The sequence below is a fragment of the Lepisma saccharinum genome, chromosome 24 (genome assembly GCF_977018435.1).
Source record: "Lepisma saccharinum chromosome 24, izLepSacc3.1, whole genome shotgun sequence".
Lineage (NCBI taxonomy): Eukaryota > Metazoa > Arthropoda > Insecta > Zygentoma > Lepismatidae > Lepisma > Lepisma saccharinum.
In genome coordinates this window covers 20716158-20738737 of record NC_139252.1, presented here as the reverse complement: position 1 = coordinate 20738737, position 22580 = coordinate 20716158, and the positions used below count along the sequence as shown (strand labels likewise).

At 39.8% G+C, this 22580-nt stretch overlaps 1 protein-coding gene across 1 annotated transcript; it reads right to left on the bottom strand.

Moving 5' to 3' along the window:
- Positions 1-3017: 3017 nt before the first annotated feature.
- Positions 3018-21960, bottom strand: LOC145978023 (innexin inx3-like). The gene is made up of 2 exons (XM_083110407.1): positions 21811-21960; positions 3018-4354 (listed from the first exon to the last, which is right to left on the bottom strand). The coding sequence occupies exons 1-2, from the start codon at positions 21821-21823 to the stop codon at positions 3339-3341; spliced, it is 1029 nt and encodes a 342-aa protein (XP_082966533.1). The 5' UTR covers positions 21824-21960; the 3' UTR covers positions 3018-3338.
- Positions 21961-22580: the final 620 nt, after the last annotated feature.

Sequence of the window (22580 nt, the reverse complement as noted above, 5' to 3'; positions counted from 1 at the left end):
ATCCTGGGATGGTTTGTTTCTTTGTTACGAAATAATTGTCTCGTCAACGAGGTGAGACATTTCAGGGGTGAAGAAGATCCATAAATACAAGAAAATATATTAAAATAAATTGAAATAATCAAAGTATGGAACTCATCCAAGGAGCTGCGGTGATCTGGTCGGCAGAGCGTCTGACAATCACGCGGAAGATCCGAGTTCGATTCCCGAAATTGGTTGGAATTTTTCCGGCTTTTTTCCCGCATAAATGTCCCCGATAATTCACATCTGGATTATCTTGCTGTTCTTACCAACAAAACATTTTACAATAGTTAAGCTTATTGTCATTTGAATAATTGTCTAGTCAAAAAGGTGAGACATTTTAAAGAGACATTCAAACGAGCTGCGGTAAACAATACAATGGGAAGGCGAATTGGTGACTGTATTCTTGTCCGCCTAGCCTTTGTCTATACATTAGCCTCTTACAACGAACCAACAACTTTATTTAGTTAATTCTCATTGTTCACGCACAAAAAAATACATGTTCGTTGAACACTGGCGTACGTAGAGGGATGGCCGATGGTGTTTCAGCCACTACCGAAATTTTGATAAAATCAGAATTTTCAAATAAAAATCCGTTAAGAACTTTAAAAAATCAAAATGTGTAAATGCGAAACCTCTTTTAAAGTGAATCCCGATTACCATTTTTGTCTTTGAATACAATTTTAATAGATTGAAAAGCTCCAAAAATACGAAATATTTTATTATGCATCCTGCCCTCCAAATCGAAGCCATTTGCTATCCACATTTACTATTCCAGCCCCTCCAGAAAAAAAAATCCTGCGTACGCAAGTGTGTTGAACATTGTGGCAACTGAGATCCAAAACAACTTTTTTCTCTTTTAAATCATAGTTACCCTAACCTAACCTCATAAACTCGTGGTTATTTTCAAGGCATCACTCTGAAAGACGCGTGTGTTTGCAATGCTGTCCTTTTCTCCATGCTGCATGGAAATAATAATTCAAATTATTATTATATTATTATTATTATTAGTAGTAGTAGTAGTAGTAGAAGTAGTAATAGTAATATTATTGTCCCAGATCTTTGACTGTGAAAAATTGTCCATTTAATTTTTTTCATAGCATTTTTCATAATATTTCACAAGCTCAAGGGGGGGGTTTAAACCCCGTAACCCCCCCTTGCGTACGCCACTGGGTTTGAGTTGGTGTTTTAAGTCCACTTTATGCACAGTAAGGTTAATTGGGACTGGACCTGCAGTTTAAAGTTGGATCCGAACCACTGTGCCATGTACCTCTACCGGGTATTGAACTCAGGACCCCTTGATTACAAGGCGACGATGCTACCACTGCGCCATCTGGGAGACCCTGTATGTGTAAGGGTGAGATTGTGTGTGTGTGTGTGAATGTAACATAAACTGCACTACATTTTTGTTTATGTGTGTGAAACGGTGAGCATGTGGCTGTGTATGTGTGTGTGTTTTTATTATTCTTTGCATTCCCCTTTATTTCTTTTTGTATTTTTTTTTCTGTTTTTTTAGCAAAGCAATGTGAGAAAATATCCAAGTAAATGGTTGAGTGGAAGAAAAGGCATAATAGTCTTAACTTCGCCATGCATATAAAGCCAACAAATAAATAAAATAAATCTCTATCTTACAATTAGACAAAAGTGGTAGAAATGCAAAGTAAAATAAACAACATGACTGAATGAATGAAGCTTTTCTACTTCTACTTCTATAGGGCAATTGTGATGAAATGGATAAAAGATAAGTAAATGACATTGATGAAGTGATGAATATAAATAGACTGACATCTCTTGGAGTGGTTTGTGTAATATAGTTTGAAGCCAGGGGGTCCTAGGTTTGAATCTTAAGGTAAGGCATCAAGGGAACCAGCAGGATTTTTCTCAGGGGGGGAGCAGAGTCATAAATAGAAACAACTATTATTATTATTATTATTATTATTACTATTTTTATTACTACTACTAGTACTACTTATGTTTTTCTTTAAATTACATACATTTGTAATTTCCAAATTCAGTGTATCAATATACAATTTGCATAACTGTATACTTAACATATCAATTCAAGTAGGACAAGCCCGACCCTGTGGCCGAGTGGTTAGCACATCGCGCTGCGACGCTAAGGGTCCCGGGTTCGAATCCCGGTCGGGCTTGGTTGTTTGTGAATGTCCATTCATCAATTTCATCATTTCATTACTCATGCCCATCTTCGCAAATTAGCCAAGAGGCACAAAACGCGAAGTAAAATATACTAAATCAATCAATCAATCAATCAATCAAGTAGGACAAAAAGCTGTTTTTTATAATTACGTAGATAATTCAGTGTAAAACAGACTGTAAGCTTAAATGTAACAATGCTTCAAATAATAATAGTTTAATAATAAAAGTTGCTGTAACTTACTTCTTGTAAGTCACAGAAAACAATATATATATTTTTTAAAAAAAATATTGCTACAATTTCACCATTCGAATTACATTAACTCTTTTTAGAAATCTCAGGGGGTTAAGTGCCCCTGCACCCGCCCACCCTTCGGGCACCATGTAAGACATGGATCTATCATTGTCTTTGTCTTATCATCGATTTCATCACATCTTCATTTATCCTCATCATCAAAATTATCCTGGAGATGCAGAAAAAGTATCGGTAATTAATTAAAAGTAATGGAAAAACAAATAAAAATACCAGGGTGGGCCACATATGGACGTCATGAAACAAGGTGCAGGGTGTTTCTGAAGTCACCAACTATTTTTAATGGTACTGTATAGAGTGTTATGTTGTTGAACAAAATTTGAAGTTGCTGCTTTCTAACTTCCATCAGAATAGATGGAAAGATAGACGAGTACCTATATCAAAACAACTCACCCTACTTAACTCTAAATGTAAAATGTTATGAGGGTTTCTAGAAAAATGCATCAAATCAAATTTACTTCAGCGTATGGTTTTATTATTGAAGCCTACAACTTTTTTGATTACTGGAAAAAAATAGATGTTGTTTTACGTACATTCAGAATGTAAAATGATTTTTTTTAAATGATTGTGGTAAACTTATTGTTGTAAATCATTAACAAACGTTTTCTATATTTTCTAATACTAGAACTTCTCGAGTTACACAATAATTTTGATATTGATTCCAGGCAAATTACATTGAGTGACTTATTTAAGAATGAATTGCATTTTCGTTTTCAAAGTGTACTATTGATTTTTTTAAAGCACAATGAGAATTAAGCTTCAATATGCTGTCCGTATCTTTAAATAAATTATTTGGTACCAATAATTACTATCTTTCGTGCAAATTATTAATTATAAATTACAGTTGAGCATCTTAAGGCAAATCATCTACCACTGGGAGCAGGGCATCTTCTTCTTTGTCATGATTAACCTGAAGACTTGCTTCGCTCGGTTTGTTGTGCACATGTGTGAAAACGTCAAGCTCCATACCTTCGTTCATCATGGCATCTTCTGGGTCACACTCGTTCTCCATGACTGAGATGTGGCATGGGCGACGGTTTTTGAAGATGGAGACCAGAAGAGAAATGTCGATGCATATCGACACGTAAAAGATGCAGCCAATAATCACAAACCAGAGATAGACAACGTCGAAGATCGTTTCGTTCAAAACGTTGATTGGCACGGTACAGAAAGCCTCGCTGTTCATTTGTCCGTCATTTTCCACGAAGCATTGTATAGCTTGCGGGAAAACTGTCAGCATGGCGTCGTTCCTTGTTGATTGCTCTTGGAAGGTTAAACAGAAGATACCAAAACCATACCTAGAGAGGGAACCTCCTAGAAATTTGTCGGCAAATTGCAATTGAACAAAATCGTACCACAAGGAGATCACGTGGCTACATAGAAGGAAGAGGCGATACTCTGGCGTGAACAAACATCTGCCTGGGCGACAGTAATCGTGGGATTTCCTACGTCTCCACCTGGCCTCAATCAACCAGCGAATTCCTCTGCAGGCACCAAACGTCAGAAGGAAGATGCTTCCGTGAATGAGAAGTATCAAGGGAACCCACTGGTACCGAGCTTGGTGCTCTGTTGTCCTATCAAGGCCAGAGTTGCGTGGGAAGCGGAAATAGTCTGTGTACCAGCAGTGGTCATTGACGCGTTCAGTCGCATCAGCGTGTTCGGGCTTCAATGTGCAGGCGATTGGCTGCCCGAAGATCTGGACCATCAAGATGGCGAAAGAGACAAGCATGAAAACAATGGCTGCATTCCTCTGGAGTTTTTCCAAGAGGACATCGAGAGCAGTAGCCGACCTGGGAGTCAGCATCTTGAAGAAGTTCTTCATACACTGGAGCATATTATTCAGGAGGACAATGACGCTTGCGAAGAAACCTGGAATGTAACAGTGAAGACCGTTAGAAAAAGCGTTTTTCGACTGTTGGCTTACTTAAAACTACATTTTCCATACGGAGTTGTAGACAATGGACTAGATAAGATTTTTCTAGCCTTGGGCTTAAAGTGACTTTACACTCAAGGTACAATTTTTAATACTTACTACGCATCCAATGTTTTTGTTTCCTTGGAAGTTATATGTTAAATAGGCAACTATGGGATAATCTGTTGCCTTTTATTTCAATATAGTTCTTGGATCAAGGAAAATCCTCAGTCTTCCTTATGTAGGGAATAACAGGTAGCGTACAAAAAATATAAACATCCCGACACGACACTAAAATCTTTATTCGTAGAATGTTGGCCAAACTTTGACCGAAATTACAGCCTATATCTGACTTGGGGTGGACAAGTGCAGGTCATGAACAATATTTAAGGAATACATATCCACTCCTCGTGCATAGCTGTCCTTGGCTCAGAACGTGTGGCTGGAGGTGGAAATCTATTAACACTTTGGCCTCCAAAATACCCCACAAAGGTCCATTTATATTCAGACCAGGATTCATTGGAGAGATTCGATCGGGAGCGGTCATGCGCGAGTGAGCTCTGTGATTTGTGTCGATTCGTACAGATATACACGAATATATGTGCGTGTGAAGTGTGTCACGACATGCGTGAATGATTGATTGATGGGTACGCGGACTGTAGAGTTTTGAATATAGTGGTAAGTACTATTTTACTGCTTTTTATGAAAGCATTCTGTCTTAAGTGAGCTCCTACCTTCCATTCGATCGTCGTGCGGGAAAGGTGAGAGCGGACGCGTGTCGAGTGTGAACACTGAACTTTGGACCGTCAGCGATTTTTCCGACTCTTGAAGGTGTCACTGATCCTTGAAAGGGAAAATAAACACTGAATATCAACTGCGGCCTTAAAGTGAGTGACGAAAATAATTTCATGCCCCAAGAAGGTGGTTCCAACAAATCTACTATCCAAAGTTCGAAAACTACAAAACAGTATGACACCCCATCTTTTCATATTAGGGGCCCGGTCTCTGTGAACACATGAAAGTCACCGGACTTGCTGATGCCCAAAGATAAAAGACAAAGATCTACGGAAATGACTGAAGATACCAGGAAAAAGAAGAATTGGTCCCGGGGAGACTGCACCAAACCAACCCCCTTCTAAATAAATCAGAAAACATGGAAAATTCTGTTGTGAATATTGACCTAGAAAACGTACCAGGGACAAGTGAATTTCACCTGGGACTGTTTGAAAAGCTGGCCCTAGAGTTGAATACATTAATATCCAAGGACAAAAACATTACCATCGACAAGCTCACCATCAATCACGAAATTGTAGCGAAGATGGGCCAGGTCCATCAGAAATTAGTCAGTGAAAATAAATCACTAAAAACTGCCTGCAAAATATTACAGGAGACAGCCACTCACACGTCCAAACCAACTTACGCACAGACGGCGGCAACACCTCAAAATGTGAATACTGGCAAAACAGCTCAAATTGATAAAGCAGCAGCAAACACTAAATACACTGTGTTCATTTCAGACATGGACAAAAATAAGGATGCGAAACAGATTCAACAAACCTTCACGAAGACCATCAACCCTGTTAGAAAAACTATAAGGATCAACAACATGCGTACCACCAATAAAATGCTAATAGTTGAAACCACGTCCCAACAAGAGGCGGAGAAAATCCTAAAAAATCAAGACCTGACAAAAGAAAACATCAAAGTGGAGCTCCCTAGGAAGCGCAATCCATTATTGATCTTATACAACGTTCCTGCAAACCCATCAAAACATACGTTGAAAACCTTGATTTCCATATTGTCTCGACCCAATGTAATATACAACGTGACAATACACAACCACCCTTTTGAAGAGGACGAGAACTTAAATTTACCCTTATTTAGTCCCCGACTACCAACCCTTTCTTTCAGTGTATTTCTACATCCCCCTGAACCGACCATTCCAATGAGCCCCCGCATAACCACTCCAGAAATCCCTCCACATGAAACTATTTCCTACCCAGTTGAGAGCAAACATTCTGGACCGAATAGGAGCCCCTATCATATCAAGGAACTAAACCCTAAAGCCCCTGTCTTTCAGCCGACACACCCTTACAGTAAAAATTTCTGCCCTCCAACCTTTCCCCTCCAAAAATCACAAAAATCACAACAAATAGCAATATGCGTCAGCACCTAGAATTTAATAACTCGAACCCAAACACGGATTCTAACTCCGAGCCGGAAAGTGAAAATACCGTCTCCAGTGCGGGGGTTGTCAGTCAAGTACATATATACACAATAATTTCGAAAAAAAAAAAAACACTCAGACTTAGCCGATTGGAAGAAAAGGAAACTCTAGTGTCTGCCCTGCGGTTACTAGTTACGGGAAAACACCCGAAGGGAAGAACAATTACCTTGCGCTATCCCGAGGCGGTGGATAAAATTATGCTAAAATCAAATAACATTCCAACAGATACGAATGAACTCTCTGAGCTACTGGAATCGGTCTTCGCTCGCCGGGGTGAGACTTTCACACTCGACATCTTCACACTTCACATCTGGAAGGAATCAACTGTCATAATTATAATAAAAGAAATCCACCGTGACGAGACATTAATAAAATCGTATCGCCCAATTTGCCTAATAAATGTCTTAGGCAAAATCCTAGAAAAAATGCTTACCAAAAGGTTACTTGAATTCTTAGCCCTTAAAAACAGAACCGGAAATCAGTATGGCTTTAGGAATGGGAGATCCACCGAGGACGCGACGCATAGTCTGTTAGAGTCAATAAGAAAAAGCACTAATAAATACATAGTAGCAGAGGTTTCGGGAGCATTCGACAACTTGCGGTGGCCCCACCTCTTTGCCACCCTCAGAGAGCTGGGTTGTCTGGGCACTTTATATAGAATTCTGGAGAACTATTTCGATAATAGAAAGGCAACCATAAACTTGCCGGACCAAGAAATTTTCAAAACATTAACGAAAGGATGCCCGCAGGGTTCGGTCCTGAGTCCACATTTATGGAACATCAACATCGAGCCTTGCCTAAAAATTTTAGGTAAGTTACATGAAATCCATAACGCGATAGCCTATGCGGATGACCTAATAATCGTAACAACAGGAAACTCCAGGAGAGAAATAGAAGAAAAACAACTACTGCAATGGAGAAATTGGATACTTGCCGTGGAAACGCAAAACTTAAACAGTCGGAAAGAAAAACAAATTACATAATCTTGAAGGGAAAACTTAGTACAAATCGCAACCCCCAAGTTAAGCTTCATGGCAGTGCACTAAAAAGAGTACGAGAAACCAGATACTTTGGGGTAACCTTAGAAGAGGGGACGTTTTAAAAAAAAACACATTGAAAACGTTACTACAAAAGGGGAAGCGATAATGAACAAAATTGCAACATTAGTTTCAAACAATTACAAACTACCCCCTTCAACAATTAGTACATGCATAATTTCCATATATAACTCAGTCATTACATATGGAGCATCCGCATGGGCCACATCACTTAGTAAATCAACATACGTACAGAAGCTAAGATCTTCAAAGAGGAAGGTGATCCTCAGACTAACCGGCGCCTTCAAAACCATCCCAACACAGACCTTATTTATTATTACCGGCCTCTTGCCAGTGGATTACGAAATAAAACTAAGAGCCCTATCCTACCATTTTGAAAGAGGGCATGAAAGGGACATATTTGACTTAACGGGTAATTTTTATCCTACATTCCAAGAAAAAAATTCAGGTCAACCAGGAATGGCAAAGGGAATGAGATTCGTCGGACAGGGGCAGAAGACTTCAACAGTTCATTCCAAGTACACGGGAAAAAGTGATCCAGAAAGACTTTCTACCATCAAGAGGCCTGGTGCACTTCCTAACGGGACGCGGCCCCTATGGCACCTATTTAAAGAAGTTCGCTAAGCGGGAAACAGATAGATGTCCCACATGTCAAGATGAGATAGACACGCCAGAACATAGGGTATTGTTCTGTCCTACATCCGACGAGAGAATCGTGCAGTCTAGGCGAGCTCTGCTGGGCTCTGACTTTCCGATTGCTGCGAGGTCAGAATTACCAAAAGTTGCCGACTTGGTTTCCGAACTAGAACGATACAGACGGGAGCCGAGGATTCAACAGATGCCGCCACCCCCACCACCTCAAGTACGCATACCCAGAAGATCGACAAGACGTAGGAGCCAGATCCTTCCCCGGGAGCCATATCCAACCCCGCAAGAACAAGGATCGGAAGAGGAGGAAGAAGTACCCGAAGGAGCATCGAGACCACAGAACTACCTGGTGTCGACTGGGAGACGGAAGGCGACCGCCCGACGGAGGATACGTTCACCACGCATGCCAAGAGAGACGCACGAAGATTATGTAAACAGAATTCGACCCAGGCAAAATTTATAAATAAACTAACCAAACATAATACAACAAATACGTGATGATTCGGGTCTCCTGGGACTTAATATATAAAACAGGCATAATTAATAACTATAATACCTACAAAATTCTCACTTCTAAAGTAGACAGTTTCTTGCTTAACTCTTGAAAAATCAGAAATTGTAAATGAAGAAATATCGAACTGACAGTGCACAGACAGAATAGAATACCGCTGGATACCAGCGGTTCCCCAGGAGACCTGAATCAGATCGGGTTATGAAATTTTTAAATAAAAACACGAAACTAGAATAAATGAAATCTACGAATTTAAATAAATAAAATCAAAATCATTATAATTCTTGTTACATTTACCACTTTAATTGTCATTTTCAATTCAAGTCTCACTTTCAATTTTAATTTTCATTAATCCTAATCATAATAATGCCATTCGACTTAGTTCTATTTCCATCTTATTGGATTCCATTAATATTATTTGTAACAATTAGGTAGGTAGGGTAAATATATATTTTACATGAAACAGCCAAAAATGAAGTTAATTCCACAATTATATTAATTCTATAAGTTCACATGTATGTATCTATCATATTATGTATGTATCCTTACATTTGTGTTCTTGTATATCCACAAAACTCATCTACATGCAAATAAAATAAATAAACAAACACGGAATACTAGAAATAGACCTACACTAGAAACCAGAGTGGATCAAACACCCTATTGCAAAGTGTAAACCCATCGAATCTCTATTCACACAACCCAACTAATAAACAATTACCTCATCACCGGACCTAGTATCTATATATTCATTCACAACATACTTACAACTGTTCTGGATCCCTGAATGGTTTATTTCACTTACACGCAACCCCCCAAAATAAAATATAAAAACATAACATAAAATCATTTATATACAATATTAACCAAATTCCAAACTATCCATACGCTAACAGAGACGACTTGTTCTGGATACCAAAATAAGTCTTAATATTAATACACATTTAACTATTATAACATAAAGCATATCATAATCAAATTATGTGTGTAACATTGTTTTATTTCTTTTCTTTACTTTTGTAGTATATATGTAATTGTATATTATAAATAAAGAATTTAAAGAAGGGAAAAGCGGGGGAACTGATAAATTCAGAGCAACTGACGTCCTGGTTTATTTAAAGGCACCAGGACATAAGAGTATATGTATGCGGGTGGAGGCGGGCCTACTTCGGGGGTTCCCCCCTTATCAATTCTTTATTATTCAGATATATTTATATATTATTGTAGAGGCCATGTATATTGGAAATAAAGTTTGTCTTAGACTGAGGAGATTTGACGTTCCGCTTCATTTTCGTGCTTTTAGAACCATGCTTTGTTGCACCAAGCAGTGCGAATGGGGGCATTATCATCTTGTAACACAGGTCGTTTGCCAGGCAACAGTATGAATCATAGGACGGAGATCTTCGCCCAAAACACTGTCTTATTCCTCTTCTGTGATTCTCCCACACCCACCATCACAGAACTTCCTCCATGCTTAACAATAGGAAGGAAGCAGTCGACATGAAAGGCTTCTGCAAGCGTTCTGTACAACCAAACAGGCTCTGTGGTCTGAAATAATGTGAATGCAGATTCGTCAGGCAGATGATCAGCCTCTGTGCTCTCGGCAACATTTTTGATGCTATACAGCATTGCGCGGTGTTACAAATAGATTTGGGATAGTCGTTCTGCCATGGATGTTCGCAGTATGCAGATCCCGTTGTTTAGTTTTGGTTGATACAGTATTCTGGAATTGGGACTACCTCCCGGATGTTATATGGCACACCGTTGTATTGTGTTTTATCGGCTACTATGCATTTCAACACCAGTCTATCCCATAGGCGTGCGCAGACCCTATGATAGAGCCTTGATGAAAGTTCAGTCGGGAAAGAAAAACCTCATTTTCTCTCACTGTTTTTAGTTTCATTGCATTGATATATATATATATATATATATATATATATATATATATATATATATATATATATAATGAAAGAACCTAGGCGCACCATAACGAATAAATAAATTGTGTCTGAAATGTACCACGCTTCTTTCCTCCAAACAATTGTGTTCATGCATTTAAGATAAAACTGTTTAGCAGCAAGAGTCTTAAGTACTTAGTACTTATAACTTCTCTGTGGTAATTTACTATGCATTACAGAATACAATAAAATTTGGAGCGAAGCGAGCAAGAAAATTTTTAGATCCACATATTTGCAACTTTAAACAATATTGATTTAATATGGCTCAAAAAATTTAATGGGGCGCCATGGCATTCTCTTTTACATTTTTTTTCATTTAGATCGTTCGGCGTCCATGGCCAAATCCTGCCGGCCCCTAGCTACGGCTCTTTACTTGACAAGACTGCGAGCGAAGCGAGCAAGAAAATTATACGAAATGTATTTTTATTTGTATAAAATTTGATATCGAGGAAAACAATTGCCCCTCTGTGCCCCTTCTAGGTGCTCTTGGCCGTCTGGAAGAAATAATTCAAGAAAGACGTGAAAACTAATTCCATCTTGAGTTTTGTCCTGCTACTCTTAGATTCGACTAGTCTTGCTTTCTTTTACCTCAATTTTTGCCCCCCCCCCCCCTTGACCACATAGAATTGATTTTCGTCCAAGGTTGAGGAGGGGCAATGCCCATTGCCTCCCTGTGGTTGCGCCACTGCACCCCTTCCCCCGTAGTTGATTTGAATTTAATCGGCTTGGAAATACTTAATTTTCTTTAAGAGTATATAATCGTTTAATAACGGCGATAAGATTCCTCTACACTAAATTTCTAGGTGAAAGTATAATAATGTAGGAACATGGGTGTCGGGAAGGGGGGGGGCAAGGATGGGCACCCCCCTAAGAAATCGAATGTCAACCTAAAAGTATATATTTCACACACGTATAATTTGATTTCAGTCCTAGTAATAATTTACATTAATGCAATAGTTTAAAATTTGAAGTGGTTTTTTGAGGGGAACAGTATTATCGGGATAATACGATGCTCCATTGAAAAAAACCTTGTTTGTCTCTTCGTGAAAAAAATCTGCGGACGTCCATGATTAGGGGGAGCAATTGGCCCCCTTGCCCACCGTGCGCAAGCCTATGGTCTATTCCTGTCAGTAAGTCGTCCACTCTGCTGTTTGAAGATAACTTATTACCTCCTTTATTGTAGGCTGTTATGACAGTTGACACCAACCTCCCTGCAAAAGCCACAAGGTTTGTTGATTCTTCACTAAGGCTCCAGCTAGGAGCGCTCCAATTACACTGTGCGACAATGAAAATTGCCGCAGAACAAAAACATGTGATTCCTATTGAGTTCAGTGCCCTGATGACGATAGTGAAAACAGTTTTTCGCTATGACCTCAACTTTTCTCTGGAAACGCAATTTTATCAGCGCACGACTGCATGTTATTGTTGTTGCGGCGCTTTGAGCACAGCTTGTTACTAGAGCTCGACAGTGCGTAGGGGAGGGGTTGGAGAGGGAAGAGGTAGATAGCCACTTGTTTGAGGTATAGTGGAGTTGAAGTTGTTTGCAAATAAATGGAAACTGTGGTGATCTCAAAGTTCTGGGGTTGTGCTGAGAATGCAGACTGGTTACACAAAATATTGCTGTTTCTTGTGTCACTGGGCAAGGAAAGACCATTATGTAATGATAAAGTGGCCTTCGAGACAAAGCTTCAATCCGGGTGAAAAAAAAGTGTCGCATAAACCCCTTGTTGACAAAGACGGTGTGCTGTTACCACCGCTCCATCTGAAATTGGGCTTCATGAAGAATTTTGTGAAAGCAATGGACAAAGATGGCAGGGATTTTCAATTTTTACTGTCCAAATTTTATGCGATTAGTACTGAAAAAATTGGGCCTCAGATTCATGACTTGATGAAAGCCATAACCTTTGAAGAGTTGCTGACAGATACTGAGAAGGCAGCTTGGCTTGCCTTCAAAGATGCATGCAACAATTTATTGGGTAACGTCAGGTCTGACAATTACAGCACCATTAAGCCTTGTTTCCATTATTATGAAAAAATATAACTATGCTGACCAAGGCAGTAATTTATTTTATTAAAAACATAAACTAAACGTAACGTTTCAACCTTCTAGCAAGGTCTTCATCAGACTCTAGAGTCTGATGAAGACCTTGCTAGAAGGTTGAAACGTTACGTTTAGTTTATGTTTTTAATAAAATAAATTACTGCCTTGGTCAGCATAGTTATATTTTTTCACAATTACAGGGAACTGACGGAAAACATGCTGGACTGTTACAAGGCTATGGGGTGCAACATATCTTTGAAAATACATTTTCTGCATTCTCATTTGGATTTTTTCCCGCGTGATCTCAGAGATGTGAGTGACAAACATGGTGAGCGATTTCACCAAGATATAACGGAAAGTTTCCAGGACACGTTTCTAACTTGTATGTACATTTCAAGCTTTTTGCAGCTTTCTCGTACCTTTTTTATGTTTTGTAATACAAACAATTAATTTTGTTCCATGATCTGTATTTTATCCAGCTACAGGTTTCTCCTGTACTGTAATGGAGTCGTTTCCAAGTGTCGCGAAAGTTGCAACTTTGTTTTTCATGAATTACAATATATTTCTAACCCAGAGGCGTGCATGTAGCGCTGTTACCGCAGGTAACACAAAAATATAAAGAATTGAAGAACTCTTATTAAAATATTATACATACATTGTACATAAACTGGTAATATTGTCGTAAAGTAAACATTGCAGAATGACATTTTTTCTGACACCGGCAAAAGCGAAGAGGAGGACTGATCCGGTACCCTCCACAGGCAACATGAGGAAAGGGCCCTGAGCCCACCCAAGGAAGACTTTCCGTCGCAGCAAAGACTGTTTCGGCGGGAGGAGGAGGCGGGTTAATGGCACGACTGTTTAGCCGGCGCAGTTGCCGGTGATACTTACCGGAAACATACCAGTGTTGCCATATTCAATTGACAGAAAAGAGCTAAGTCGCCTAATCAGGTCTATCTTACTCTGAAGGCTTCCAGTCACACTGGGGAACGATGGCGCAGTGGTAGCGTCGCCGCCTTATAATCAAGGGATTCCGGGTTCTATACCCGCTGGATGCACAAGTGGTTCGGATCCAACTTTAAACTGTCCCGATTAGCATTACTGTTCATGAAGTGGACTTAAATCGCCAAATCAAAATTTTAAAAAATCAAATCACACGGGGGCAAAAGCAAACTACCATGTGATATTTTGTATTTACACTAAATATCAGCGATTATGAAAGTCCTCTTTGTCCTTCTTCGACATCATGGGCGAGAAGGAGAGGAGAGGGATGGGTATGGTCAAGGGGTCCGCTGTCCTTCTAAAAATGTCAACCTAAAATTCTATATTTCACACACATAATATTATTTCGGTTACAGGAATTTGTGATAATTGTTGATAATACTGATTGAGATTGACATACGTTGTCGCAGGAATGCAATAATTTCGGATTGAAGCAATGATTTTGAGGTGGTAGAACTGTTTTTGGGTGAAAACATTACTTACAAGCATAATTTCCCGATTGTTATCTTAGCACGCAATGAAGTGTCAGGTGTCGCAGGTTCGAATCCTCAGCAAGAAATGGTTATTTCAATGTTCGTTGCTATTATTTTACTTACATAATTATAAAAATTAATAATTACATACACAAAGAAATAATAATTTTATTTCAATAATTCACCATGCATCCTCATCGTCACGATTATCCTATAAAGCGAAAGCCTTAAAGGTAGCAAAGGACGTAAAATATACGAAATAGTAGTGGTGTCAGAAATGAGATTTCAGTGGATTTAGCGAAACATGGGAGTGGGAGTAGTTAGGAAACAGATGAAGACTACATCTACTCTACATACGTCTTATTTGAAACGAAAAGTTTCGCAATTTGGGCAAATCTGGTTTCAAAAGAACTAAGATGGCAACATTAGTAGAACTGGACTTCTTGCAGGTTCGGAAGGAAATATTGGGGAAGGGCCGTTGCTGAGAGGCGAGGGGGCTAGGAGGGTGCTTCACGTGTTACAAAAGTAAACAACGGTTTGTGGGAGGGACTGTGCAGTGGGAGTTTTGTGACTGGTGTCTTTCGTCTTTATGTTGTTTTCGGGCATTGTCAATTAATTAATGAAGCTTGCTCCGAGTTCCGAGGTGGCGGGTTCATCCTATCTGGACAGTGTGTGTAATCGTGCGATAGAAGATATTTTGAAGCAATCTTTCGGTTCGTTATTTTGCAGAAAAAATCGAAATTGTGGCGAAAGGGAGGCCAAAGCCTATTTTGAACGATTTAAAAACCAAGTCGTCTGCTGGATATGACCGACATTTCAATGTTTCGTGGTATAACGACTATCCGTGGTTATGTGGATGTGTGCAGTTGTCGAAACTCTTTTGTTGGCCATGTACTCTATTTTCGGGTGAAAAAAAACGTGTCTAATTCAGATGTGGATAACGTGGACCATGACCATGACGCACCCAAAAATTCAAATTCAAATGAAAAACTTCTCTTTATCACAGCATCATAGAAGTTTTTTGATTGGATTTGATTGATTTTGCTTCGCTTGTGCCACTTTTGGCTAATTTGCGAAGATGGGGATGAGTGATGATATGATTAAATTGATGAATAGACATCACAAACGCCCATGCCCAAGCTAGGTTTCGAACCCGGGATCCCAGCATCATATAACTATTTTCAAAGTCGGATTGATCTGCTCTATAAGTAGCCTTCGATGTTTCTGTAAGTATCAAATTACGTCTTATTGTGTCAACAACCAATGTTTGCGATTTCACTTTAGTCCTTATGTCAACATTTTTTTTCCTGATTAATAACTTTAGCCAAATCTAGTATTGAATTGCATACGTACCAGATTAATATTATATGAACTACTTGGAAGACATTGGGGGGGGGGCATGAGGTGGGGAGGCGCCCAAGTCTCCCTTAAATGTCCTACTGATAACCGGTAACACTTTTAAAAATCCACGCCACGCCACTGTTCTAACCATATGAAATATAGGCTAAGTGGTAAATGTGGCATATCTTTTCCAGAAAAAATTGGTACGTGATGGACCATTTCAGATTTCATTTTCGTAATCAGCGTATTCGATTTAGTAAAGAACACCTTCTTTCATCTCGCGGCAAGATACAAAATTCAAATTTGTTGCACTGTGTTATCATGCCTCTTTGGAAGTCTGAGAGGTCGGACAGAACAACGTTTGACTGGTAGCAGAATGTGCACATATAACTGATATGACTACTGTTGATAAACTGATATCTCCACCTTCACGGCCACTAAACACAGGTTCATGAAAATAGGGCAGAATTGCGCTGGAGAAAAGCAAAGCGAGAGCGGGACAAAAGTTGCTGCTTCCCGCGCACTGTGTGTCAGACCGACCTCTCTCCGGGCACTTTCGTGCCATCCCTGACCTTTGGAGCAAATATTGTCAGTTTGCATCACATGAATTACAAAGACCAACTCTACAACGAGATCATTCATTCTCTTAAACCTCCGAACAAACGGGTTGTGCTTTGACGTGGCAACAACGCAAACTTCTGCCACCCGCCTAATTTTATAGCCGTGCGTTTAATTGGCAGACATCTGTGCCAGGTGGCGTGCAAGGACAAATTGCGACCCTGTTTCACATGGGTGTTCATATTAATTTGTCCATCACCTCTACATGATACAAGTATGATATGGAGGTTAGTGGTTAGATAGGTACGTTAGAGGAAAGCCATGCTCTACGTTTCAATAATATAGGCCTGTCATAAAAAACGAAGAACGGTGGTCAAGTCGTAGGGCGTCTGACTGCCACGCGGGAGACCCGGATTCCAGGGATAAGTGATCTGAGGAATTTTCCGACCTTGCCCCGTCATAAAGCGGCTCTGGGGGCCACCCACCCTCAACTTTATGGGTACCTGGGATCAACCCTTGGGAGTAAAGGCGGCCGGAGCGTGATTCGGATCACATCACCTACAACACGGCAGATTGATTGATTGATTGATTTTAGTTTATTTTACTTCGCGTTTTGTGCCTCTTGGCTAATTTGCGAAGATGGGGATGAGAGATGAAATGGATGAATGGACATTCACAAACAACCAAGCCCGACCGGGATTCGAACCCGGGACCCTTGACGTCGCAGCGCGATGTGCTAACCACTCGGCCACAGGGTCGGGCTACAACACGGCAGAGATAGATAGAATGTTTGTGCTGCCCTTCCACAACATCCCCCAGCGGTGGCGCAAGGATTAATCATCTATGGGTGTTGAGGGGGTGCGGAATGAAATTTAGGGGGCGCTGTTGAAAATATAGAAAACATTAAACATTCATGCAAGGGTGCCCGCAGGATTTTTGCTCGGGGGGGAACTTATATTTTACCTTTATTTTCTTGCTGCTGTTATACAAATAATAAAATTGAAATTTAAATTGAATTGAAAATGCTTTGGTGCCAAGATCAGGCTTGAGCCCGCTATTTATATCCTTTCCATAAACATCTAACATTTCGTTGATAAACAGTTCTTTGTCTTCTTGTACTTTTTTCGGAAGCACAGATATCAGAGACCACTGCTGAGTGTTCAATTTGTGTGCGTTTGATAAAAGAAAATCACAATTCAACCTGAAGTTCTACTATTTCCAAATACAATAACAAGTACAAAAAATACGAAATCATGTAATTATCAGACTGTTTCCCTAACATATAAGTGCGCATAAACAACAACAACAAAGGGGCCTCCTCGATGGCGCAGTGGTAAAATTAGCGTCGTTGCCTTGTAATTAAGGGGTCCCGGGTTCGATACCCGGTGGAGGCACATAGTGGTTCGGATTCCACTTTAAACTGTAGGTCCAGTCCCGATTAGCCTTACTGTGCATCCAATAGACTTAAATCAATCAATCAATCAACAACAGCAACGAAGGAAAAACAACCATCTCAGTACAACTCGCGTTTAATAATTTCCTGGACACGAACCGATAATGTACTGAAAGCAACTAAAATTTTGAGAATAGAGGAAGAACAAGTAGGCGGAAAGTAAAACTTTTTTTATCAACAATAGAATGATAAAAAAAAATATAAACATGAAACACCTCGCACTGAGCTGTAGGCAATTATCGGAAACGCCATCGGAATAAACAAAAGTACAAACAATTCTTAACAACAATTGTGATGAAAGAGAGACAACAGCCGCTGATATGTATAGATCGCCGCCACTACGTACAGGAAAGTAAATGCGATTTCTCTTTCAGAACCAATACAAGCTGTTGAATACAATAATAGGGATATCATTTCATTTGGCCGCGGTGGCTCAGTCGGTAACGCGTCTGACTACTATGCTCAAGGTCCCGGGTTCGATCCCCGGCCGGTTCAAATCCGGGAACTTTTCTAAAGTTAACAGCGGCCCCGGCGCCCACCCAGTGTCGAATAACATGGGTACCTGGGGGAAACCCTGGGGGGTAAAGGCGGTCAGGGGCGTGATGCTGATCACATCACCCCCACTCACGACCGGATCAAGAAAGTGTGGGGCGTTACCCCCACACCCCTATACGCCTTCATGGCGTGGTGCTAACCACAGGGGAGCACTTTACCTTTTATTTAACTTTTCATTTCAATACCTAACATTCTTCGCTGAAAGTGACGACATTGTTTTAATAACATAACGTGATGTAACATTTCATTAGCTTGAAAATAAATTTCGAAGGGGGGTGTTGAAGGATGTGCGGAAGAAAATTAAGGGGTGTGCAAGCACCCATTCGCGACTCCCTGGCGCCTCCCCTGTATGTATGTCTCATGGCATTATAACACAAAAGCATTAGTACCTTGCTTGTGAATAAGTGGCAGACAAGTACGGAACACTGGAACTAAAGGGCTCCAAAACTCATATTTTACACATTATTATTATTATTATTTGCAAATCACAAAATTCAAATTGGATTCAATTTTTTTTTCTCGTTATTGACAAGTTCAGACTTACGTCCATTATTTAAACAGAATACTGGATTCGTCTTATTGCATTTCCATAAACATCTACAAATATCACTTTGTCTTTTTGCAATTTGTCTCGAATCACAGATATCAAACAGATCAGATGACACTTCATTGGAACTTTGGAACTTCTTCATGGTATCTCTAATCCATGTTTGCATACGTGCCGACGGGTAAAGGACAAACAAAAGTAATTCAAGATGATGGCGTGTCAATTATTGTCATATCCAGATTTCGGAAAATAATTCCCTCATCTTTTCGGGATCCCGAACAGTAGAAAATTTTTTTAAGGTATTTTGAAAGTAGTTAATTCTTTGTATTTTCTGCACTAAAAGTGTTTAAAATTTCTTCAAATTATACTTTTATTTAGATGCAAAAACAATCACTTGAGGAGAAATACAATTGGAGATTTTCACCGCGTCGGGAAATTTCGAAAATTCTTCCTGTCCCGAACACCAGGGTTATAAAAATGTCGATTCCCAATCCCATCCTGCACACTCATAATTATGGTAGTCAGTTCAAATGTCCGGTGAATACGTTCTTGAGTTTGTTGGATATGGCAGATAATTGCTGTAACTTGAAGGCTGTAAATCACAGGAAACATTATTTGTAATAAAATATCGCTACATTTTCACCATTTGAATTACATGAAACTTTCCCGGATATCTCAGGGGGCATAAACCTTGATGAAATTTCAGGTGGGAAAGAAAAACTTCATTTCATTTCATTGTTTTATTATATTGATGGGTATGAAACAGGGGTTTATGTAGTGTGTGTCCGGAGCCAGCAAAAATCAACTTAGTGCAATTTTAGGCGTTAAGGTACCTCTATATTGAATTTGTAGGTGAAATTATAATAATCTAGGGGCATGGACCTAGGGAATGAGGCAAGGATGAAAACAACTCCCCTTTAGAAAACGAATGTCAACATAAAAGTATATATTTCACACGCGTAATTTAATTTCAGTCACAGTAATTTCATTAATTATTATAATGGAAATGCAGGAACGTGGTAATTTCAAATTTGTGCTTCGGTGGCAATACTATATCGGGTTAATATGCCACGTTTACTCCAGAAGCGTGCGGTAAGGAAAGGCGGGGCAAGCGCCGCTTGCGTTGTTTTTTAAAACACTTTTGATATCTTAAGTACGTGTTTTTCAATGCCTTTATACACCTTAGAATGGAATTTATTTACTATAAGATATTTACATTACAGAATTTTCATTTCCCCTATTTCCTGTTCTATTGGCTTGAAACATAAACTGGCTACACCCTTGACGACGCTGGGCGATGCGGCACGACTGACCGCGTTAGAAGAAGAGGACTGCTCGCCTTTCTCCCCGCTTTTCGAGTGACTTATGCAGTTCTTGCATGGTCACTGTCGATCCCCGTTCACGAAGAAAAAAGACCGAGGGCAAGCAACCCCAAGACCGAATCTGTCTTTGGCAAGGGTGTTGGAAAGAATTCGTCCACACGGGCCACAAGAGTTGCTAACTTCCAGAATTTTCTGTGCATCCGTAGCACCACCTCACGCGGTACGATTTTCATGTTTGAAACTCTATAGTAATTAACAAATTACATTATGAACTTAGCCAGTGATCCCCAGTCGTATGCTATTTATAAGAAATAAAATCAAGGCCGGTACTTGAACATATCCGTCATGTAGTCAGTTACTCGGAAATATGGAGGGTATGTAACACTGCAACTGCAGGTAGGGTGAAACGGAAGAAGCGTGGGTGCGCGGATTCGTGTTGTTTTTTACTGTGATATTGTGCTGTGTTTTTCTGTTCTTTGTGTAATGTTTTTGTACTTGATGTAAAAGTATGATTCTACATTGAAAATTTACTCCATGGTTGACATACCAGACGAGCCATCGATTTGCAGTGTTGCAGGTAAGGACTTGATTATTAGGGGCCTTCTTTCAAATCCATTCAATTCGAGAACATAAGGTGAAAGGTTGGAGCTTGTGAAGCATGAGCGACCGTGTCCTGAATTGTTCATAACCAAACCAACTAAGAAAGATGGGAACGTTTTCATTAGGCAGTTTAAAACATCTCAGTACAACAATATTATGTGGTTATGTGGCAGCAATGATCTTAATAAATTATTTTGTTGGCCATGCGTTTGCGTTTTATTCAATACAAATTTAGGACCATGGAACTCAGTGGCGTGCCCAAGGGGGGGTGGGGGTTGATGTGGGTTATAACCCCCTTTCGCCAAGTATTCCTAAAAAAGAACGTCAAAGGTAGGAAAATGTGACAAAATGAGGAGGGCTGACTACCAAGAAAAAGTATACATAACCCCTCCATTTCGAAAATCCTGAGCACGCTACTGATGGAACTATACAGGCTACGGTGAGTGACTTGAGCAATTTTTATAATGCAGTGCAAAGACATGATCGTTCGCAGAATCACATCTGCGCTTGCATCCAACTGAAGACAAGTCATGATTCATAATTCTAGCCAAGTAAGAAACCGAAACCCGTCCGTTTATTTAAGATCGAAACTTTATGCTAATAGGATGTTTCTTATTTTCAGGGTTAAAGAAGAACGTAATTTAATTTACAGTTGCCCTCAAATATCAGGTAAATCATAATTTTATTCATGGTTGGAATTTAAAAGTTATATCGAAACGAAAGGCTGTTTTCCTTCTTTAAAAACCGTGCAGCGAAGATTTGATTTTACGGTATGTATGCACTTCACACACTCAAGCCCGATACGTCACCATTATGCACATTATTATAAGTAGGGATATGTGTAGGCCTATATTATATTTGAAATTGTTATAATTAACCGAAACGAAAAATTCACCCATCGCTTGCCTATCACGAAAGGTCACGGCACGCCCCTGGTTTACTCCCCTGAAAAAAAAAATACCTTGCTTGCTCCTTCGCTGAAAAATCTGCAGGTGTCAATGATTAGGCGAGCAATTGCCCTCCCCCCTAGCCTCCCGTGCACACGCCCCTGGAGAGGAGAGAAAAGAACAAGTAAGATGAAATGAGTAGTGCAGGTATTAGTTTCTGATAGTTTCTTACCTTTGAGGGCCATGACTTGTAGATCTTGCACACTCTGCTCCTTGCACCACCACTGACCATGCAGAGAATGAGGCAGCTCCTGGAACACCACCCTCTACCAGGGCGCAGGGATACAACGCGAAATTCTTCCAGGAACGCTTAACGCACTAAACATCCGCTCTTCAAATAAGCGACGTACTCAACGCAGAACAATGGAATGACATCGAAGAAAATGCAGTGAATCATATTGTTTCCATTCCACCCCGTATTGTCTACTTCGAGAACAAACAGCTCCTTTCTGAGAATGCGATACCCGACCTAAGCTATCTGAATCATAGAAGCTTTTCATACTTGCCTTATCAGAAAACTTCCTTTCACTCATTGTGATTGTTTCAAATGATATTTATGATTTTCTTACTTACTCATTTCTTCCACATGCCTGATCGGAAATGTTTGGTTAATACGAGGGTTGCTATTTATGTATCCGGAATAACGAACAAAAAAAAAATATGTATAATTGAAAATGGTTTTATTATTTTTCAAAATATTCTCCATGATGATCGATGCACTTTTGCATACGTTTGAACAAATTCTCATAGCACTTTGTTCATTCCGATTGAGGTATCTCGAAAACATGCATTTTGAACGCATCAATCGCTTCTTTTGTGAACGAACATCGTTGACCACGTAGCTTATTCTTCACGTACGGGAACAAAAAGGAATTACTGGGTGCTAAATCAGGGCTATACGGCGGATGACCCATCAATTCAATGTTTTCACCTGTCAAATAC